The sequence below is a fragment of the Nipponia nippon genome, unplaced genomic scaffold (assembly GCF_047370975.1).
Source record: "Nipponia nippon isolate SJK-2023a ecotype South Korea unplaced genomic scaffold, ASM4737097v1 scaffold_20, whole genome shotgun sequence".
Lineage (NCBI taxonomy): Eukaryota > Metazoa > Chordata > Aves > Pelecaniformes > Threskiornithidae > Nipponia > Nipponia nippon.
Window position 1 is genome coordinate 8,918,477 of NW_028262337.1, and position 23,987 is coordinate 8,942,463.

Genomic DNA, 23,987 nt, shown 5'->3' on the forward strand with positions numbered 1-23,987 from the left:
TGAAAGTTTGTAAAAAACAGGGGTTTACAAGCATAAATATCCCCAGACTCCTTGCATAAGCCCAAGTCAAGAGTTTAAGCCATTCCTTTCTAAGCATAATGTGGAAAACTGAAGACTGAACAGTGAATTTCATATACCACAGAATCCCATATACCCACATTTCTTATGTATATGGAAAAGGAAAAATTTGCCTTACTGCACTAGTTTTTACAAGTTTGGGAGGCTTGTTGTTGTATTGCTGACTCTCTTTTTCTCTGTAATATTTCAGAATTAAATTAATGTTTGTTAATGTAAAATTTTTAAAATTAATTTATTTGGATCAAATAATTAATTTTGAGCTTAGTCTTTTTTCTTAACAGGTAGAATTAATCCCCAAATCACAGAAAACTTGTACTTTTCAGACTACTACAAGTCAACTGTTTTGGAATAGATGCTTTCCCTGCAAATGGAAGAAAAGAGAGATAAGAATGAAAAGAGTAATAAAGTAAAGAGAGAGAAAGAGGAAGGATGTAACAGCTGTAAAGTAATCCTTGGTGTTGTCCTTTGGAATGCATACAGTCCAGGATCAGTTAAGGCATAATTGTCCCTTTGTGAACTGACTCTAAATTTTCCTGCAAACTAGAGCACCAAAATTTTGTTCATTTAAAACATTAGTTGCTTCTACCCCCAAAATAATTTCCATTAGGTTCATAAGTCTGAAAAGTTGTTCACACTTGGTTTGGCTGAAGAAACAGCTGGTTTTTATGGACTTTGCTGAACTTCCTGTAAGAGGACAAATGACTTGAAATAGAGGAAAATGAGTAGTCAGTAGGAATTTAAAATGAACACTACAAGCATGGAGCATAGCTTAATCTAGCATTTCTATTATATTAAAACAGTCTTGAAACTCCCTTCTCCTCAGATCTCGGCTGGATGCTAAATAATCTATGATCAAATATTTTGAAATAGATGTACATATAAAAATTGGTTGCTGAAGTTGATCAGCTGTTCGTGTTTGCATTGTCTTAGGACCGTCTGTCTTCAGTTTTAAATTACTCTAGTGGAGTTGTCCCCAAAATAAGCTATAGTTTCGGGTTTTTTTAATGAAGTGTAGGAGTTCTATATAGGTAAACATTGTGATTTGCGAACTATATCTTCGGAGTATCACTGCATAGTATTGTCGTGGCAGGTTGGAATAGAGGATCCATAAAGGTGGCTTAAAACTACTAAGCTTTAAAGTGCACTGCAGTGAAAGAATGCTAAGGCGATATTCATATAGTGTTATTATACAGCATGTTTCTTACAGCTCAACTTAATTCTTTGTTGAAATTCTCTGATGGTCAAAATTCTGCCAGGATATTTTATAAACTATTGCACTAAGTTAAAACCTCAGGAATATTTATATACAATACAGATAAATAAGGATTCATCATCATTCTTCACTGTACACTTTCTCAGTGGGACAAGTATTTAGCTTACACAGAAAACTGTAAACAATAGTTTGTCACATTTTGAATGCTATGCTAGAGTTTAAATGAACTCTACTAAATAGCCTGTTTCTATTACAGACTTTTCTTCCTTATTGCTGTTATTTAAACGACAACATTTTAGGAGAATATTTGCATTTCTAGACAAACATTTCCCTCTGATCTTCTTTCTCAAATGATTTATCAATTTTTTTAACATAAAATGTATCATATTCTTTACAGGAAAGGATTTTCCTGTACAGGATAATCATTAGTTTAGACTGCTTGTATCTTTTCCATCCTTGTACTTGCATTTCTCTAATCCCTTTGGTTTCATTATTCTTGTACCTCTTCTGCAATTGCTTATTTTCTGCTACCACTACCTCATCTCATATTCTTTATCCCCTAAATTTGTCTTCATGATTGTTATACTAGAATTTCTTGTGAACAGTTTCAGTGTTCTGGCATTTTCATTATAGAAACGTTTTGGGCACATTTTTCTGTCCATCCTTGTTCTTATTTATTGTGATTTGCAGCTTAGAATCTTCATTAATGCCCTTCTTGGGTACTACTGCCTTGATGCAGAGGAATTGTGGTAAGAGGCACCAAGCATGTGTTTTCCCTAAGAGAGTCTCTGATGTACAGTCATTTTGACAAGTTAAGATAGGCGAGTCCCCAAGACATGGCAATGTCGGAACTAGTTTCTAACAGCTTCACTGCTGGCTCTACAGTGGAGACTGCAGGGCACCACTGAATAAACAGTTAAAAGGTTTGTGACATTTGACATTCTGTTCTGCATACATACAGATCGCGCCCTTTTTTGCCTAGGGAGAGAAGATGTGAGGAACTGAAAAAGATGAACTGCTGAAAATGCAGCTCAGAAGTTCCTGAAACTGATTACTGTGTGAAACACACAACAAGCACCCTGTCAGATTCAGTACTCGTGATACTCCTCAGCGTGACCTGCAGCTACGACTAGCTTTGTTGTTATCAACTAGAAAAGCCCTGAGTAAATACAGAGTTCAATATGCATTGATTATCTCAGCAGCTTTGATCTCCTTAAAGATCAAACCTGTAACGTTATTCAGTCTGTTCCAAGTTCATAGTTAGACACTGCAATTTTTTCTAGCTGTAATTGTTGCAATTCTTAGCTATATCATGATTCTTTACTACGATTTATTGCTGAAAGAAAAAAGAAGACAAACCCCTTCAGTTGCAGACCTGTTTAATAATATTCTATCACTCAAAATTTATTTTTCTTTTAGTTTTAATTCCACCTCTTGGGTACCTATGGCTAACACTTTTCTTTGTCCCTCATTTACGCTCCCTTGCAGACTGCACAAGAACCAATGCAGACCACTGAAGAGAGCTCAGAATACAACAAAATATGCATCTGACTAACCTGCCGAAAATACCCAGGAAAAACTCCTGGAAACAACACAAGCTGATAGTACTGACTGCCATAATCTAAAAAATGTAAACTTAACGAGTGATGGTGTAATATTCATACAAATTTTGATGGTAAAGGAACATGTAATGGCAAAACAGAAAACTAATATTAAATTGTTAAACAATCAGTGATGTACACATCACTTTCCTCACACTGAACACTGATGCTAGTAGCAACTAAAATACTTCAGAAGTTTAAGAGATCATGAAGATAGCCAGTATGTTAATATTGATAAAATGCCTCTAAAGATCATGAAAACTACTAAGCATGGAAGTGTAACTTTAGCAAAGTCTAAAAAGATTATTGCATTGTTGTTCAACCCCTCTGCCAATCTGATATGTATTCAAGTTAAGTTAAAAAATGTTATACAAGCTTATTTGATTGTGCTGAAAATAACTTTCCATTACTCTAGGTACATAAAAAAGTATACATACTCTACATCACGGAAGAGACTAAAGGGTTTTCCATGGTGTCTCACATGCTGCAGAGAATGGTGAAGCTGTAATTTTTGTGCTGTGAATGGGTATTTCCTTTAGCTATTTGTAAAACAATAGCTTAATTCAGTTTTGATTCAGTGATTCCTGCCTTTGGTGCATTTCACAGCACAGTCTGTTCCCCAGCTAGTAGATGAATTGCAGATGTACGCATTTTTCTTCCGCTATCTGGGGAAGACAACCGAAGGAAACACCAGGTATCTACTTTGTTTCCTGGTGCCTGTTGATAGAGATTGATTTGCATTTCAGAGCTGATGGTGAGGCATATGAAGGTTGTTGACCCTTCATTATTCTATCCATTTGGCATGCCCTTGCCTTCATTTCTTTTCTTCATCATGAAAACAGGCATTTCATTCTGTAACTGAGAGAAGTTGACAGGGAATGACAGTCTTTGTTTGTAGCGGCATCACCTTCATATTGGAGGACCTTTGGTGATTGTCGAGTAACAGCCATACAATCAATATCTTGGGCCTGTACAACAGCAGCGGTTGCATCAGGTGTTGCCCTTTAAAGTGTGATTCATAAAAACTGAAGCTAATAACAACTGATTGGAGTGAAGAGATAGCTGAGTTTTAATATTAGAAGTCTTGTTTCAATACCTAAACCTGCTGAATGTAACTTCTTTTTCTGGAACCAGAGTAGGCATTTTGGTTCAAGCTGAGACTCAAGTGAAACAATAACATTTATTACAACACATCAGACTCACTAAAATTGTGGCTAAATCAAGTAAGAAAAATAAGATTTATTTTTATATCACTTTTAAAGATTAGCAAATATTAACTTGGCAGAGAACTGTTCATTGCAGCATCTCCTTGATAGATCAGTTAATATACCTGAAATCTTGAGCACTTCTGTGGCAAAATCTATTGACTTTAATGTACATCTTTGTAAATAAAATGGGAATATGGCCTGAAAAATAAGCTGACACATGATATTCTCTCTGTTACGTATATGCACGAATTGAGAGAACAGTGATATTTAAATTGTTCAAATTAGAAAAGCCTTTTTCCAATATGAAAATCTATATATACTAGTAACAAGTGGCAAAACACGAACGTTGAAATTCATGCCTTACACTCTTGTACAAAATACCATTGCAACTACCATAAATAACTGCTGTAATGCTATATGGAAGGTAATTGCACTATCATTTAGACAGGTAATCTTTTTATTTCAACAATTAGAACTAGAATCTAAAATGGCTATTTGAAACTACACAAAACTATAGAGAACACTACTAAATTATTTACCAGTTGCTTTTCTGAACTTTAAGCCTTTATCCATTCTCTAATTTGTCATCAAATATAGTTCGATGGATAACTTATGCATAGAGATATACAAACCCTAATACATATTCATAATCTCTTCAGCCATTCTGGTATAGAAAGCTCAGTAAAATATCCCTTCAGTTCCTTGCCTTCAGATGAAGCTTTCAAAAATCAAGAAACAAATAAGGTACAAACACCCATTCCCTAGTGTTGGCGTCATGGAATTATCGGGGGATCACAGGAAGATCATGGGAGAATTACATACGAGTTCTGAATTCCCCTAACTCCAATAACCCTTCCAATCTCATTAAGTAAGGAACATTTTAAGGGGAAAAAAATCGTTATGATTCGTGTCTTAAGGTGTGGCTTGATTAAATATTTCCTTTGGCAACAGTACTGGCTTAATTAGCCCACAACTCCCCTGTTGCTCCCTACAGAACGACTGGCTTAGAGAACTAACCCAGTCAAAAATAAGCTCTAACAGCCACAGGAACACTAAGGAGACTAGAGTGAACAGGGTGGTAGAATGTTAAATTAGTACTTATGAAAGAAATGTTCCTTATGCTATGCACAGGTATCAGCTAATTAAGTCTCTCTTCAGTTATATTATCCCAGAAATCATGATATATGACATGAAAAACTAGATTGGACCAAAGCCAGTAAGAAAAAGAGCAGATGCAAGGACCCTTGCCATGCTCTACTGAGAGGCCTACATAGAAGGTTACAGATTATCTCTCTCTGCTCTGGAGCTTCCATGAGTATTTTGATCTTTAATGTTCCTTAGCACAGCATCTACAGCATGAGTTGCCCAATAATAAGGGTACTGGTCTGAGGCATAAAAGTTTGAAAGACAGATTTAGATCTAGGTATCTCATTTTCAGACCAAATGCAGTAACCATTAAAATACTGTAACACATTTTGCACTGACTCAATACTCTAACCCACTGTAGAAAACATAGGCAATGGATATGATTGTTAAGAACGCTTAGATGTTGCTCTTCCCCATATTTTGACTCCCATAAGACTTACACTGCAGCTGTATGCAAAGCTGCTCAGGTGGAAGCAGTTCTGTGTCTAAGCAAAACAACCCAAAACCACAGGCATGAAGAGCATTTTCAAGAAACTGTAAACATAGGCACTTTGAGGTTTAGGCATTTCTGGGGTAGGATTATACACCTAAAATCTGCTCAATTCAAAAGTATCAGTCTGTTGTGAACCTATACCCTACCACAGTACAAGATATAAATTGGATACCCCAGAATCCAGTTACAAAATTTTGATATGCTAAACATTGCTCCCAATAGCAATGGTAAATTTTGCTACCGACTTCAACATGATAGATTGCTTACATTCCACAAGAGGGTATTTGTTTTTTAACTTTTCAATAGGTTTTATTAGAATGAACAGAGGCTTCATGATTCTTGTCAATTGTCAGTCTTTGAATTTCCTGGTTTGGTTCATGTAGGCATTAATCACCACATACTGTATTAACATGATTCTTAGAACTTTGTAAACAATCTTGCTGGACAGTCATCTAGTGTTAGGAAGTGGCACTTTATATCTGTGTCAAAGATGAAATAGCCGTAATTGTAAAAGAAGAAAACCTAGGCAGGAAGGAAGGACTTCAAAAAATTAATAGCTTTTGTTTGCTTTTTTTTTGTTTTCAGCTTGCTCACAGTGATCCCACCAAAAGAATGTGTAATTGTGTTTCACACTCTATGACTAGATCAATTTTAGAAGATAATTTTGAAGGAGCAATCTTTTTTAGCTTCTCATTGCCTATTCTTTCCCTTCGCCGGACTCTAACACTATTTCATATTTGCACTTACTGATTAATGTATGTAAGTAGAAAATGTTACACAAAACAGATTTATTTAAAGGATAACATAATAGAAAATCTCACTTGAATTTCCAAATTTGATTTAACCATTCTCACATTAAACATATATAAGTCCAAATCTTTCTACACAAAGACTTGCAAACTGAAGTTTACCATATCCTAGTGTAAAGGATTCCAAACACAACTAATCACAACTGAACTAAGAAGAAGAGTAAAGAACTAGTTAAACTTGTATGGTGTAGTACTAATAAACTTGAAATAGAAGAGCAGATTTTTTCCCCAAATGGTCCATTTAATAATTTGAAGCACTGATATTTGCAAATAGATTTCTTAAAAATATATATATATCATTTAAAACAACAGCATTGCAAAGCATAAATAAATTTGATTTGAAAGGAAAATGGTATTTTCTGCAGAAGTGAATGCAAAAATAGGCCAGCACCTCAGTCACTACTAGAACTGTCTGAACTATCAGAAGATGAACTTTTTTCCTTTCGTCTCTTCTTTTTCTCCTTTTTATGATGTTTTCCTTTCTTAGATTTATTCTTTTTTTCCTTTTCCCTTTCTTTTTTGTGTGATTTTTGTTTTTTTGACTTTGGCCCATCCTCTTCAGCTGCACTTGATGAGGAAGATCTAGTAAAACAAAAAAAAAATATATATATACAGATTGATATGTAATTAAAGAAGGAAAATGCCACAAGAACAATGTGGGTTTTTTTAATTTCAGTATTTATATAATGTCAAATCAAATTTGGTGTAGAATTCATACAGTAGCATCCACTGGAAAGCTTATGATATCTCAGTTTGCACGTTCAACTGAACAATGACTTTTATAATTAGACTATTGTGCCAGAAAAGCAGTACGTTTATAATACAGATTAATTAACAGTGGAATAGGCAAGTTGTGTGTTTTTCAACCTTCAATAAGAAAAAGACTAAGAGTACACAGAAACAGTATACAACAGAAAACTGAAAGTATGACAGTAAGATAGAGCTTCTAGCTTTTAAAATATCACATGATCAATAACAATGCTACAGTAATGCCTTCAGACAAATCTTAATTTATTTCTCTTATGCAAAAATCTAAGAGAAACGGGTATGACAAATTTGGATACTCTTGCAGCTCATAATATTGGTTCCTAACCAGCAGTGATGAGTGATTGCAAACATAAAAGAATTAAGATGACAATAAAAGAAAAGTCACAATTATTATACTCAAGAGGGCAGTTTTGTGCTATTGTTTACATGACTAACTATTAACTACTTGCATGTAAAGACTACAGCCAGCAGACTGACTCTTTTCTACTGTCTTCATAGGTGTAAGCTAGAGCTACACTAGGTAAATAAGGAAGGCAAAAAATGCCAATATAACCAGTGTTAAATCCTGTTTCTTTATTTCTGAAAAAAATCTTATTGTGGCCTCCAAGTACATTTTACATTTACTAGCTCTCAGTGGAGTTCCTGGGATATTGTCTCATCAACAGTCCTAATGACTAACCAGTCTATAGTCTCATAAAAAAAAAAAAAACCAGTCAGCAGGCCAAAACTCAAGATTCACAATTTGGGTATTATGACATTTTTCTTTGAAACTGGAGTAACACTTTTTTTAGGCTTCTACAACAACAGCAACATTAAAACTCAACACATGCTAAGTAAAACTACAGAAATTTTCCTTTTGATAGTTACATGTTAGGCAGAGCATGTGCGCGTGTGTCTACACATGTGTGTGTGCACGCAGGGAATCTTAGGGTCTCTGAAGAGCAGGGAGGCTTCTCCATGCGAGCTACACTGGGGACCAACCCCATAATTCTCCTGACTCCTTGTTCTTTTCCCACCACATCTTGCCTCTGTGTTGGATAGTCAGAGGCTGCATTGCTTTGTCAGACCTCCAGCTTGCTAGAGCTTTCTAGACTTCAGTGGTCCTAACCCCATAGCAGAAAGCCTCTGCCTTTACCATTACTCAAAGAACAAACAAGCTCTCACTGGGAAACAGGAAGCTTTTCAAACCAAAGATGTACTTGCAAATAAAGTTGCATCAAAAGAAGCAATGTTTTCTGAGAAACAACCCAAACATCAGGAATATTTCTAAAGTTCTGTTTTGAAATTAAAATAGGTGTGTCATAGAGTTACCTTTTCCTTGGTCTCTTTAATTTTGTTTTTTCTTTGCTTTTTCTTTTTTGTTTCTTTTTTTCTTCCTCCTCATTTAAATCTATGGATAAAAAGTTACAGTTTACAAAACACTTGTCTGAATTAAGAACAGCATTAAAAGAGTGGCTTCGATAGCAATGTAAAGTTACTGCAAAATTCTTGTTAAAAGTTTTTCTTCCTCCAAATTCTGGTCTAGTATAGTAATTTCAGAAATATTTTGCAAAGTAGCAGAACTTTTTATACAACTCACATTGTAATGACTTTGATCTGAGCACTAAGAATGAAGGCAGGCCTGTAAAACGTAGCAAAAAATTGTGACTTTCCCTCTATGTTTACATCAGCTTTAGGTTTTCATATCCGTTCTTCTCTATTTTAAAAGACTTGCCTAAGTCTGAAAACAGGTCATTTAACTAGATCATACAAAAAAAAGGATATTCCCTTAGGCTTACCCGAATTACTTTCACACATCCTCATTTCACACTTCACAAATAGCTATGCCATAACTAAGGTAAATTTGAGTTAACTGTCAATACACTGTCTACCAAAACTGGCAGAAGAGTCACACCTCACCTGGTCACGTTTGTTTCCTGCCCTAACACTGTATAGTACTGTATAGTATCTTCGCTTTTCACTTACAAGCAGTATTTTTATCACACTGGATGAAATTTCTGACCTTAGACTTTTCTATACCAGTTCAAGAAGTATTTTCGAATTCTTCGAAATGCAAATCCATTACATAAATACATTACAATGTCAGCTAACAGGAAAATACTGGCTTTACAATTTATCTTTAAAACAGATAGCTAATTCTGAGCATTTAATCTTATTTCTATCATAAAAATAACCTTCCATAGAGTCTGCATGCTAGTGCAGTTATTCATTTGCTACCACAAATGGAAATTACTGGTCTGTATGTTCTGGAGCGAAATTTGAAAGAATTCAGTATGAGTTACAAAAAGCAAATTAGTTTTGGAGCAATTAAAAATGACAAACAAGAATGTGTGAACAAGCACTCAGTATTTTTTTTAAGAAAATGGTGCAAAAATCTAAGTGCAAACAGTGCAAAAATCTTGAGAAGATAAGGCCACTTGAAAACAGCAAAATCCTGCCTACATTATTGACAGTTAAAAGATACATATCTCCTTACAGTACACACAGTAGCCACAGTTTCAGAAAGAACATATAATAAACAAGGATATTACAAAATCAAGTAAACAGCTGTTTTTCCTGCAGATATCCATCTTTGATCTGTTTAGGGCCAAAAAAACCCTTACATTCCAAAGTACATAATAAGTGGGAACAAGTTTTTCCAAAGAGACTTGTTCCAAGAAAGGACTGTTGCAGTACCAATTCAGCATTCCTGACAAGCAGGCTATCCATTTCTTTTGAAGTGTTCCAGCAAATTGCAGGCTTCTATCTATCCCTTCTCATTCCTAAATAGCATCTTTAGTAGGAACTGAATGTCGAGTCTGGAATGTGAGAGAACAGAACAAAACATGACGTTTCAAGGGGCAGAGGGGAAGAACATTCATTCATTTAAAACATGCTATGGTGGAACAATCTCCCCTTCTTACTTAGGGGAACAGCCTCTTTGGAATCCAAATTCAAATGAACTCAAGTATCTGCTAAATAACCCATCTATTCTCTCTCTGACAAACAGCTGATGCTCAGACCTTCCAAATAGAGAACAGTACTTCTCCAAATATGAATGCTGAAATTCAATTCACTAGCTGTTTCAGTCAAAACACTACTTAGACACTGGAGAGAAATTCAGCTGTCATATTTGTCATTAGTTTTAACAGTTAGTATCAACTTTAAGATGTTTAAACTACATGCCATAATCAAAAGATTAACTCAGAACACCCATGTCATTTTCTCCTAAGCAGCTTCTTAGTAACAGCATTAAAATCTTTTGTTTAGGAGCCCTTTCTGAGATGTTCCAAATGCGTACATTATTAATTTCCTGTAACAGGAATTAATGAGAATAAAAAAAGATGTGGGTGTATCAAATCTCTGAAGTCTGAACACATTAAGTAAAAGACCTACTTTTAAAGCACAGGCTAAAAGAACTAACAGTAGTTATCAAAAAGGATAAAATGAGAGTTCCAGTACTTCAGAAGACCATTATCCAATTTATTATTTAAGAAAAAAAAACACCTTACTCTTTTTTTCACGCATGGCTTGCAATCTCTGTAGTTCTTCTTCCTCACTGTCTTCACTGCTAGTGCTGCTAACATCTAAAACAATATCTCTTTGAGGATCTACTCGGAGGAAGTTTCGACATTCAAATGTCAGATGACCAGCTGAACAAAACAAATATTCAGAAAGAAACATTACAATTTACAAAAAAACCCAACCAACCAAACAAACAAAAAAACCCCCCAGAAACTAACGAACACCCATTTTAGCTTTATTCAGTTTTGAGAAGTGAAAAAAGGCTAGGCTGCAACCTATGAACAAGGAGGGAGAAGGCTTACTTTGAAAAAGCCTCAAAGAATTTTGACAGGTTGTGGAATGTTATTCCATTTAATAGTGCTTTATGATCTCTCTCTTATTTCTGTTAGAGATTTTGTCCAGCCTTTACTTTGTGTTTTTTTAACGATCTCAGATCCCTCCTAAAGAAATTACCTAAAAGCATGAAGTGAAATATTTAAAAAACGACAGTAAGTGTGTTATATTGCTCTTTTTGTCTCCCTCTAGTGAAACAGAAGAATCCTATTCACTTATGAGACATAATCTTTAGCAACCAGTATCTAATACTGACTAAGCTACTACTTGACTAGTATTTTTAGTTTTCTAAGTTATATTTCAGTAATCATGACCAGAGTTAGAAATCTTGTGCTGAATACACCTATTGGAATAATAAAGAGAAATAAAACAAATCGAAGATATGGTTTGGGAGAAACTAAGTTAAAGACAAAGGGATTCAAGTAGCCGTTGAAATAAACTCATCTTCTTCATATCAAAATACCTGTATCTTGAAGACAGAGCTTTTAGGAACATAAATACGGGTTGTGTGATTTGACTACAAGTTTTCTTCTCTTCCAGAAAGCTTCTGATACTTACTGTATGTAGAAATGAAGTCCTAAATCTATACTGATATACATGTTCCTTTGGAAGAACAGATACACAAAGCAATTCATTGACAAAATTTGTTGGAGACAAAGTCTACAGTGAAAGAATGAAGAAGGTTTTTTTTCCCTTGACCCCACATAACACTCATTAAAAAACCAGATTAAATCACTTTGTTAAAAGTTCAACACAATTTACTGCAAAACAGTGTCCATGCCTCCATTGTTCTAAAAATAAGAGTTAGTGTGAAAGGGTTAAAGCCAAGACAGACAAAGCCACTGCATCAAAATGCCTCCTGAAAGAATTAAAGCCTAGGGGCAAGGAGGATATTTTAAATATCTTAGTCACTTAACTAAACAAAAGAAAGGCCTTTGTGATTTAGAGAGTAGTTAGAATGGTTTTAAGATAAGGGGGCAGGGATAATCCCATCTCAGACAACTGGGCCTTGGGAGAACAAATGCACGGAAGATAGGAAGTCACAACAGAATGACAACAGCCTTGAAGGACACCGTTTACGTGATCCTAGGACTGAGTTTGTGCAGAAGCAAAGGTCAATCAGCGAACACAGTGAAGAAGACCACGAGCCTTCATCTGAAGACCCCCAAAGATCACTTGAAGACCACCACGGAAGACGACTGCACATGCAGATCGTACATTTGCATATGTTAATAAATTCCAGGAAATCTCATGTTTATGTAAATGAATTCTTAGTAATCCTGTGAATATGTATGACTTTGTAGTAAAAAATCTCTGAAAGTCCACCAAATCGGTGGCGCACTTATGGTGGAGAATCCCCAGTGCTGCAATAAAGGATACCTGCTTAATAGTAACTTCGTTGCTATTGAGAGTTTCATTTCAGGGACTCTCTGAATACTCTGTTTCTCCCTTGGGGAGATTCGGACTGTGAGGAGAAGCATCCGTGAATTTGTATCAAGTGATTAACAAATTAAAATCTTCACTAAGACCTGTCTCCATTCATCAGAGAGAAGTAGCCACAGACATGCTTATATGATCAGAGCATAATGCAAAGCATGAGCTAAATGTTAACAACAGAACTTGTAAGTAACAAAATTAACTGTTTCTTGAAACATAGAATGCACAAAGAAGTATGTTTTCTTAGCGTAGAAGATCATACAGATTGAAAATTATTTTTTCTTTTAAAACAGATTGGACTTAACTTGAGCTGAAATGCCTGCGTGAGTTTGCAGTGAGACTCAGAAGAAGCACAAATGCTAATCTCAGTAGATATCAAAGACCATGCTTTCAATTCAGAGTTTCTCAAGTAATTGCATTGCAAATGTAGTGTATGTGAATACAATAGCATACTTTTTTTTTTCCTGAGAAACTCAAGGGTTTTCAAAAGCACCAATAGGGGTGAGGAGCCAGAGAATGAATAGAAAATAAATAAGTAAATAAATAAATAAAAATATGGTAATTTAAACTGACAAATGTCTGGGCAACAAGGGAGAACACTTCTTTATTAATTTTTCCCTCTCCTCAAAAGGCAGTTCCAACATCATAAATTGAAGAAAACACTGTAACTTCATATTGCTTACTACAGACTTACGGTAGCCGCACTTCTTGCATCCTGCTCTGATGTTATCCTTATTGCCACCTGAAAGAGAAAATTTCATCAATTAGGTGTTGCTAAACAGAACTCTCAAGTTTCTTTTAAATCTGGCTTGATAATGTCAAAACAGGGACAGGAGTGATTACTCCTCAGAGTATCAAGTACACTAAGATCTCTTAAAAAAACTTGAGGAAAAGCAAAACAGTGCATTTGTAAGGTCATTTTTCTGTGCAGTAATCTATCAGAACAAATTTGGCTAGTATAAACTGCTACGGATCTTTTAATTTCACATACCTTATTGCCAAATCCTCACTTTATTTATTATTACCTTTCCATTATAATTTGGATAATTATTGCACTTCTCTGAAAGCTTATGCATTTGTTTAGTTACAGTATGAACACAGTAATAGCTATCTGACATTCCAGGGATCCATAACTGTGCACTACGCATGTACTTATAAATCCTAGCAGCGCATGGATGTTGACAGACATTCACTGGAAACTCTGAAGTACTTTATATTTTAATTACAAGAACTGTCTTAAAAAGGCAATTAAAAAAAAAAAAAAAACAGAGATAAACAAATTGTTAAATGATTCTGAATCCAGGCAACATGGCACCAAATACAAAGAATTAATGGGTGCAAGAAAGCAAACGTGAATTAAAGTGAAGAGAGTAACAGAAAAGTCCATAGATGCTATGCAGGAAGAAGGACCAGAATAGTGCAAATTTTAGGTATAGGAAGTGTGTGATTCTCCCATCTGAGCCCACAGTTAAGTTAAATAGACATAGTAGGATATGACTCAGAAGAACAGAAACCCCAGAGATCCCCCAAAAGAGATCAGTCTTATTTTTAATCATCTGAGCCTATTCATAATGAAAGTCACAACTGAATTTCCAAAGTCAAAGGGTGCCCTTCTATCCTCGAACTGAATAGAGTATGAAAAATCCAGTTACTTAAAGAGTTATATACATTTTTCTGAATAACTAGGTCATTTATTTAATTAAATAATTAAGCAAACATAACAAGAAATCCCTGACAGAAATTAGAGAACTAGAAAGGGGGTACATCGGCTCCATGAATTTAAACTTTGATTTACTGAGCGAAGCATTGTCTTCAGAAAATTTTACTCAAAATAACAGAGAAACCTTCAAACCCCAGGCTGAAAAAATACCTTGGAAATTTGGACAACTCACTAGGCTATGCCCTGAGGAGTACTGGAAAGCTAAGCAATAAAGATACATACATTCCATTATGACATATAATTTTCTGTGGATCCCCAAACCTTAGTATTATATATCCCCTTTGAGGTCTATAAACTCAGCAATGTTTAGGCACCTGTTTTATGACTATCTTTTGAGGGAAACCCATGCGAGATAAGGAGATAGGGAACATGGAAGAAAGTGCCAAGAAGCAAGGAACGAAAGTATACCTGTATCTTGCAATGTCACGTCAAAGAAATACTTTCAAAACAGCATCTGCTTGTTCACTGCACCTTGGGACTAGAAAGCAAGATCACCCAAGCTACCTACTTTGTCTCAGATTTCCAAAATACTCAGTAAATTTCAGCCCTACTGCATAACTGGTCTGTAGATAAAGAAAGATTTGGTATTCCGTGCAAGGGAGGTCAGTACAATCATCACTCACCACAGAACCTCCCGTAATATGTGCAGGTGCCATTTGTCAGGATTTCCAATAGAAACACCCAGCAGATGACAAGAATATTGTCACCAACTACTCCCACCAAATTCCTGAGACTGAAATTATGTTATTATTTTTGGCTTTAAATAATAATGTTAGAAGCAGAGGTTTAGACTAGATGAAGTTTTAGACAATTAAAAGCAAACAAGTTATTAGAAGCTTTCTTTTCTCACTCCCTTCTTCCCAGGTGTTAATCCTCAAGAAAATTAACAACCAATACAGCAGCAACCATCACTAAGGAACTTATTCATTCAGTGGAGCGTAAGGTTGCATAAAAAGCTTTGGAAACCTTTGAGCACAAACATGAGGTGTCTTCCTCAAGAACCCCTTCTAGAATAGGAGCAAGTTTATCAAGGTCTTCTCTTTTCTTAAGAGAAAAAGCTTACCAAAGCTCAGGCTTGTTCAGCTGTTCTCCAACCAAACGCTCCTCATGTCTCAGGATCAAGAAAAACTCATGAAGCAACGGCTATATGTTTGGCTAACATAGATCTAAACACCTTGCAAACAGCGCAAGCCTACCTGCCTGTCCTGTCTCACCATCATTCTCAGCGGGTCTCTTTAAACAATAATCCAGCGGGACACAACTGTTAATCCAGAACAAAAGACGAGGAGGAAAACCAAGCCTGACAACAACCACTTCTGGACCTGCCTTTAAGGAAGGTGGCTTACACTAACAGACAGCAGGAGCGTAGCGCAGACCATCACTCACCCAAACCCTGCGGAAAGGCCCCGCACGCCTAGAAGGAAGCGACTGCACGGCGGCGCTCATCAGCGGCTGGCCTCAGCCCCCCGCCCCGCCCCGGCCCCCTCCCTCCCGCCGCCCCCACGCCAGCTGGTTTAGACAACCGGCTGTGCAGACCGGAGCGGGGTTTCTCCACCGGCAGCGGCCGCGGCCTCCGGGAGACGCGCCACCCGGCCGCCCTCCCCGCCTCCCACTTCCCACGGCGACGCGCAGTCGCGCGCCCTCCCCGCGTAATTTTCCATCGACCCGCCGCTTATTTCCCCTTCCCAACGTGCCGGCCCTGGGGCCGGCCGGCTATTGCCCCTTCTCTGCCCGCAGGCCCGGCCGGGAGCCCCTTACCGGGCAGAGCCATGGCGCCTGCCGCCGCCCTCCTCGCCGGCCCGGCCTGGGCTTGCAGCGGCGCCTCTCCCCACCGGAAGACTTTCCCCGGCGCACTCTAGGGCCGTGCCACTCACAGGGAGGACGGGGGTCCTCAGTACCGGGCGGGAGCTACGGGGAAGGACTGCAGGTGTCTGGAGTTAGCCTCCAGGTCTTTATGAAAGGAGTTTGTTACTCAGTGACTCCCGTAGAGACTCCGACTGGGGACTCATCCCTTCGTCCTTTCTCCTGGCTTCGGCAACCTCCCCCCCACCTCCTTGGGCTGCATAGAGGCGCCCAAGATGGCGGGAGGTTCGGGGTAGTAGGAAGCGTTAGAGACGAGCGTAGCCGAGGCTTGAGCCCAGGCGGTTGGTCGCCTGCCGGGACGCTCCTTTCCCGACCATGAGCAACATCTACATCCAGGAGCCCCCCACCAACGGCAAGGTGAGGCTCGTCGGGGGCAGGGGCTACGGCGGCCGAGGGGCAGGCCGGGCCAGGCCGTCGGGTGGAGGGGAGCTGTGCTGCCGCGTAGGTGAGGGGCTGTGCGCGGTGTGCGGGCGGGAGGCGGCTGCTGCCGCTGCAGGAGGTGCGGGCGGGAGGCGGCTGCTGCTGCTGCTGTGGGGGGTGCGCTCCTCGGGGGTGCGGGCGAGGAAGCTGCGCTCCGTGCGGGCTTTGCAGGCGAGGGGGGTGCGTGGGGAGCGCGGCTGAGGAGGCCGCGGTCCGTGCGCGGGGGGGTATCCGGGCGGGGGGTTGCGTGCTCAGCGGGGGGTGGGTGTGTGTGCACTGCAGTCGCTTTTGAATGAGGGGGTGTGAAGAAATTGTGTGTTGCGAGGGACGACGACAGGTGAGGAGGATAGGCGCTGTATGCGTCTAGTGGTGGTTTCCGTGTTGTGGTGCTGGTTTGGTTAGAGTTAGTTTGAGGTGATACAGCCCTGAAAGACGTAACCTGACTCAAAGCCTGACGTGTGCTGTGGGGATGCATAACACAGAGCAGTCCTTGAAGTGTTTCATTTCGTTTTGTCTGTTCTTGACTATATCTTGAGTTCTTAATTTTATCATGATCTCTCACTAAATTTAATGCTAAGTGATAATAATGATAAAGGGTATTTAAGTTTTTATCATGTGTTAGGCACCAGGTCGTTGGCCTTGAAGCCTTATTATACATATTGATTCAAAACTGTATCTTAAGTTCTGGCAATACTATCTAGAACTAACAGTAGTTACCTGGCACATTTTAATGTCTACTACTGTTACTAATATAATGAATCCAAAAGTATTTTTTTAACTTAGCAATGATATTCTTTGATCAGTGACTAAGTTACAATAAAACTAATGGTGTATTTATCTATATTTTTATAGGTTTTGCTGAGAACAACAGCAGGAGATATAGATATAGAATTATGGTCAAAAGAAGCACCAAAAGCATGTCGAAATTTCATCCAGCTTTGTATGGAAGGTAATGACTGAATGGGATAGGAGTTGTTGAAATTACTTCATATGCAATCTCTGTGCCTTTTTTGTAAAATAGAGATGTTATGTTTCAACTTTAATATGTTAACGAATTTATTTGTATTTAGATGATATTAACTAACACTCAGACAATGTTTTTCAAGGTTATTAAGGAACCCAGTGGAAAAAAAGTAAAAATTTTATTGGTTTTCTCAAATGTAGCAGATGACGTAGTATCACTGAAAAGTTGTATGTCATAAGCTTGGGAAGGCTTATTCTCAGCAAGTCTGTACAAAGTATAACTACTTCCTTAATGTATGTATGAAATGGCGATGATGCAATATTGGACATCCTCCAAAATTCTCATTTCTGTATCACCATCCAAGTAAAGCTAAGTTTTCATTCCTTTTGCTTTCTTATGATCTCATAACCCTTATCTAATAGACAGATAAAATAAGATAACTTAGGGAGCAAAATGTACCATGTATTTCATTCTGTGAAAATGATCAGTTTGGGTACAGTGTAGGTGGTGAAACGGGTGACACCTGTGTTCCATGCTGGTGAGTGAAAATGCTAGTCATTTGCTGTATGGATATGGCTAATGATGTATGTGAGATGTTGGCTGGGACAGAGAACAGTAGTTTTAGCTCTCCTTTTAAATTGACGTATATTGGTAGTTATCATTCCGGTGGTAAAACTTAAAAGCTGAAAAGAAAACAATTCACCAATATCATCTTGTTGGTGATGTGCAGTGCCTTTTGCAACAGAAACATATGACACCACTTTTTTTTTTTCATAAATGTCATCAGCAATACTTTGTAGCTCGGATACAGTCACTCTGAGCAAGAAGGTGGAAGAGGAGGGAACCCAGTGGAAACAGCAGAATCCAGTTACAGTACTTGCTTTCTGGAATTTCATTCTCTGGACATCTCTGCATAATCTATATGAAAGTTTGATTTTGAGACCACTTACATGTATTTAATAACATCTTCTTTTTTTTTTTTTTTTTGTTTAGAATATTACAATAACACGATATTTCACAGAGTAGTGCCTGGCTTTATAGTGCAGGGAGGTGATCCCACTGGTACTGGATCAGGTGGAGATTCAATCTATGGAGCTCCCTTCAAGGTACGTATCTGTATACCTTATGCATTCATTTTTGGTTATTCTCTATCAGTTGTTCTTCCTACTGTGTTAGGTTGTGAGAAGACAAGCCTTGTATTAGAAATGCAACATTATATATGTACAGTAATTGCTTTCACATGTTGCTTCAGTGATTTTGAATGTCTTTTTGAATTGAGAGTTCTTAAATCTAGCTGTTCTGATATTATGATAAATATATAACCTTATTAGCATTAACTTCGTGAGGAAACATAGGGAGAGGGAAGAGTGAAGAGTAGGTGTTGGTATGTGGCAAACTCAGATGCAGAAATGTACATTGTTTGCGCACATTGTATCTCATTTAGCAAAGGTCTCTGAAGTTGTATATGTGTTCATTGGTATTATTGATACCGGCATGGCTCATCTCTTAACCGGGAGGCTCTGATCCTGAGTGAAGCTACACATGCACAGCAGCTGTGTTCTGTTCTGCCTGATTGTTTTATTTCAGATGAGACAGGCGTCTCTAACTCGTGACTCAAGCTGCATAGCCTGTCTCTGGGCCTTCTGTCTCCCTGCTGCTAGAGTAGACTCATGCATATAATACAAACGTGAAGTTTGTGGGAGAGATTGGTACTTGAGCAGAACAAAACAAATATTACCAATATTGTAGTAACATCACTGCTTAAAATTAGTGGTATCTCAATCTTGCAGTGTTTAGAATTGTGATACTACCATGGTGTTAATATATTACTCATCGTTTTCACTTTGCTTTGAAAGTAGTCCTATTTTGTCGTCTTAAGGTCCAGAAAGTGTTCTTCCTATGGATTTTTGTAATACTGTACTATTACAGGCTTTTATCGAGCTTCCAGTTATTTTACACGAATTAGGATTTTTCCTCTAAATACAGTGGTTAACAAGAATGATAGTTTTACAAGAAATGTATGAAATCTAGTTACTTTTAGAAATGCTTTGTATTTTTTTAATATGGGGGCGTTAATAAATTCCAGCAAAAATAATGAGTAATGATTATTAGGCAATGATTGGAAAAAGAGAAAGTTAACAAGATAGAACTTAGAGTTTTTATTAAATGATGTCTTTCTATTATTGATATACTAGTTTCTCTTTTTTTTCTTTCGGTATTTGTTGGATATGTGTTTGTGGTTTCTTTTGAAAGAAGATTATTCACTTGTTTGCATTATTATAGGCACTAAGAAGAAAAAATATTAACTAAAAATAATCTTTGCTGCTGCAAACAGAAGCTTTTAAATACAATTGCGGCATTAAGCTTCAAAAGACTGGTTTTATTACTATCTGAATTTAAAAGAAAATTAACAGCATATTTTCTGTGTGTGCATATTGATGTAAATAAGCCATAGTTAAAGAAGTGGAAGAAATAGTTACATACTTAAATCATGTTCTTTTCTCTTCTGTCTTTGCCAGGATGAGTTCCACTCACGATTGCGATTTAATCGAAGAGGTCTTGTTGCTATGGCAAATGCTGGGCCCCATGATAATGGGAGTCAATTTTTCTTTACGCTGGGTCGTGCAGATGAACTTAATAACAAGCACACAATCTTTGGAAAGGTCTGCTACACGGACTAGAGTCCCAGTTTGAGTTTGACAGAAGCTACTATAAGTTTCTCTGTATTCAAAGGCTATTTTAGTGGTGTTTGCCGCTACGTACATTTGAAATCTGTTTCATTGCTTTCTAAGCTGTCTGTGCTCTCTTTGTTTCCCATGTCTGGTAGGAATGTTTCCATAGGTTGTTCCCGTAATTATCTACATTGCTGTTGCTATTCTTCTAAATTATATTTTCGTGTTGTGCTTCCTTTGAGTAATCTTACTAATATTATTATGGCTCTGTCTTATTAATCAGTTCATCTAATACTAGTGACATTTTAGAAAACTCTGTTTGTAAATTCTAATTATCCGAGAAGAATCAGAAAAATGAAAAACATAAGATGAGTTTACCACTCTCATGATTTACTTGAAAGAAAATAAACCAACTGGTTTTTTATTTCATGGTGTCTTTTGTTTTCCCGTTTCACAGCTCACAGTAAGAATTTGACATCTTCCCCTGCATACGCTCTCAAAAATGCAGGTTTAGCTACCTGTAGTCCTTCAACTTAGTCTGTTAAATTAAAAAAAACCCCACAAACCTTTGTACATTGTACTTGCTGTCTTTTAGAAGCCTTACATGCTTACAGTATTTCCTGTATCATTTGTATTTTCAAAATTCTTTACATAATAGTTGCCTTGCATTTTGCAGAACAAGTAACAAAAACTTTAGGCAAGGACTTTCAAACCTTTTTTATAAATTTGGCAGGTAACAGGGGATACGATATATAACATGTTGCGCCTGGCTGAAGTAGAAGTTGACAAGGAAGAGAGACCTCTCAGTCCACACAAAATAAGAAGTAGTGAGGTGAGTATATGCTGGTTTGAAATTTGAAATTTTAAATTATTTTTTTCATAGCATTCAGAAAACTCTGTTCTAAAACTTGGCATGTCTTTTTATATATTGTGTTAAAATATTGAATAATTTAATTAAAATACTTATTAAAGATGTGTCTAAAATATTACTTTTTTAACAGGTTTTGTTTAATCCTTTTGATGACATTGTTCCAAGACCGAATAGAAAACTGAAGAAGGACAAACCAGAAGAAGAAACTAAAAAGTCCAAAGTAAAAGGCACAAAGTAAATATATGCAACATAAGCGGTCGTTAATTTTCTTTCACCTTTAATTTGCAGCTTGGTAATTTTCTATTCCTGCTTTTGAAACACAAGGCTTTACCAAAATGCACAGAGGAATGTTCTCTAATCTTAGCAAAATCTACTTCCCTGTTTCTGAAGAGATCGTACAAATCTAGTTTCTCTGACTGAAGTGGTTACTATGCATCAGCTGAGCTGCATGAGTTTCATGCATGCTGATAGTTTGTTGTAAAAGAGGGGTGAAAGGTAGCTTAAGCCTTTCCTGTGAGCAAGAATGTGACTTTTGTGACTGAGATGACAAGTTAATATGTACAAGTAACTAGGTCATAGCTCAGTTGTTGGAGGTTTTTGAACTTGTTTTATCAGCTACCATTTCTCTCCCACTAAAATACTTAGCAAAAGGCAGGCATTTTGATATTGGAAACTTCAGTTTCTGTGAATTAGATTTGGTAGTTATAAACATGCAATGAAAAGTAATAGGAGATCTAAAGTGTGTGTATGCTGTCAGTTCTGTTGGACAGAAATAAACATGTCCACAGCAACTGACTGGTTCCGACATAGTGTAAACAATTGATTTTGGGAAAAAAAAATAAAGGATCATTATTTCTTTTAATTACATCCTGTGAATGTGTGTCCATTTGACGCCTTTCGGAGCTGTCATATCTTGAAAATTTTGTTTGGCACTTGAATGTTGCTCTGTTGGGGAAAAAAAAATTGAAAAAATGCAACTGCTCTGTTTTCAGAACTGTCAACATTTAAAAGTCTGTGAAAGTTAGTCAAGCCTGAATTTCTTAAATTCCGTCTTACCATTTTCTAAGTGATGCTTAGCTATCCTGACTTTTGTCTCAGGAATATAAGAGTATGCTTCTCTAAATATTCATGTTTTTTTGCAAAACAACATGTTGTAGTTGTTTGAAATTGGTACATTTAGCAGGACAAAAAGTTTTAAAAAAAATTGCATACAATATGAAAGGAATATTGTTAAAGTTTATGGAATGTTAATAAGACAGTATTTAATGTTTTACTAGAAAATTTATTTTCTCTCTTAAAGAAATTTTAACCTGCTTTCCTTTGGGGAAGAAGCTGAAGAAGAGGAGGAGGAAGTCAATAGAGTTAGTCAGGTACTGTACCAAACAATCCCCATTTTTCTTTTCAAGTTAAAACTACCTTTTCTGCATGTTTGTGAAAAGCTTTAAAGTTCTTAATCTTCTTCTTATATTTGAGTTTTGAACAATAATACTAGAATTACTTCAGTTCTTACCATTCTACTATTTTAACATGTTGAAAAAACAGAGGTTTTTAACTTCTGTAAGTTTGAAGGTGCCTTCAGTTACTACGTGATATTTTTACATTTCCATAAACAAAGTTTCATACTTCATAGCATAGATCTATGTCTGCTGTTTAAAATTCATGGAGTTGATAGGTACTTTATTCTTCCTCACTTCCTTAATTATAAAAGTGTGATTTGATGGTAAAATACTTGAGGTTTGAAATAGTTCAACTTGTTCATTGCCAGTGCATTCTTAGCTCCATTTTCTTAAGTATATCCATTCTGTGTGCAAAATGAGGTGGGATTATTGTGGGGAAAATAGTGCATTATCATAATTAAATATTGCACTATTGTGAATTGTCCACGTTCACAGAACTAGGGTTGCATAGCTAGTCTTTGATCTAACATTTCCTTATCTGACTTTGCCACTTAAATAAGGTTAATTTAAAAATTTCTTTAATAAGTTGTCATTCTTATTTCTACTGCTGACCAAATTATTTCTCTAGAGCCCTAGGCTTTCTCACTTATTTGTACGGTTCGGGTACCTACCTGCTTCAGTTAGTCGTCAGACTAGATGGTGCTGAGTCCTGTACCACATAAGTGAAAAAATGATCCTTAGTCCTCAGGATTTAGTTAAAATACAAAAGGCAACAGTGAATAATGATGGACAATGTTACAGTGAGATGGTATTGCTAAGGATGATAGTAGAAGTGTATTACAACAGTAGTTTTAACTATTTTTCTTTCCTGTTTCAACTTACCAGTCAGACTAACTATACTTTTTTACATGCTCTATACATGTAAATGTAGTACATAACTACACATTTTTTAACATGCTCATCTGCAGTTCTCTTCTTGGTATATGTCTGTTTTTTAATATTGCCTTTAACTCAGTTGCTTTGATTTTCTTCCCTTTCATGCCAAATATTTGCTTTTCAGTTTAAAATTATGTAAATAGAACACCTCTTTCATGACAAGCCCAGTTTCAGTGTTGTCATGCTGTCTTCAATTCAGCCTTAAAATCTCATCCTCATATTTGTCCTGACTAAATTCTGGACTAGCTGTAGCTGGGAAAATAACCAAATCAACTGTTTATGAGGAATTTCTATTCATTCTTTACAAGAGAATGAAACTTTTTTCCAAACCTCATTGCTTGTTTCTAATAGGTTTAGATCAGTATCTCTATAGTTTTTAATCTTGATTAAGTTGAAGTATGTGAACTTCAACACCAACTTTCATTCTCTGTTTTCCATAAGAAAAATTGGAAGTCAGAGTTAATGGGATTCGTTGACATCGACAAATTCAGAATCTAACTGTGAACTTTTTTTGATTGCTAGATGCAGTAAGTCTTGCTTGTTTCAACATAAAA

General features: G+C 36.9%; 2 protein-coding genes across 4 annotated transcripts in view; one reads left to right on the forward strand and one right to left on the reverse strand.

Annotated features, from left to right (window-relative positions):
* Nucleotides 1-5,343: 5,343 nt before the first annotated feature.
* Nucleotides 5,344-16,205, reverse strand: SREK1IP1 (SREK1 interacting protein 1). Its single transcript, XM_087759921.1, has 5 exons — nt 16,069-16,205; nt 13,285-13,332; nt 10,808-10,948; nt 8,628-8,706; nt 5,344-7,130 (listed from the first exon to the last, which is right to left on the reverse strand). Exons 1-5 carry the CDS (start codon nt 16,079-16,081, stop codon nt 6,941-6,943), a joined length of 471 nt encoding a protein of 156 aa, XP_087616047.1. The 5' UTR covers nt 16,082-16,205; the 3' UTR covers nt 5,344-6,940.
* A 61-nt stretch (nt 16,206-16,266) lies between these two features.
* Nucleotides 16,267-23,987, forward strand: part of CWC27 (CWC27 spliceosome associated cyclophilin) — a 125,081-nt gene continuing 117,360 nt past the window's right edge. For all 3 annotated transcript variants that reach the window (XM_087759918.1, XM_087759919.1, XM_087759920.1), the window contains exons 1-7: nt 16,267-16,530; nt 17,446-17,542; nt 18,551-18,663; nt 20,077-20,220; nt 20,963-21,061; nt 21,231-21,334; nt 22,401-22,470. In XM_087759918.1, coding sequence (XP_087616044.1) covers nt 16,489-16,530; nt 17,446-17,542; nt 18,551-18,663; nt 20,077-20,220; nt 20,963-21,061; nt 21,231-21,334; nt 22,401-22,470 — 669 coding nt within the window. In that variant the 5' untranslated portion in view covers nt 16,267-16,488. The remainder of the gene's footprint in view (nt 16,531-17,445; nt 17,543-18,550; nt 18,664-20,076; nt 20,221-20,962; nt 21,062-21,230; nt 21,335-22,400; nt 22,471-23,987) is intronic.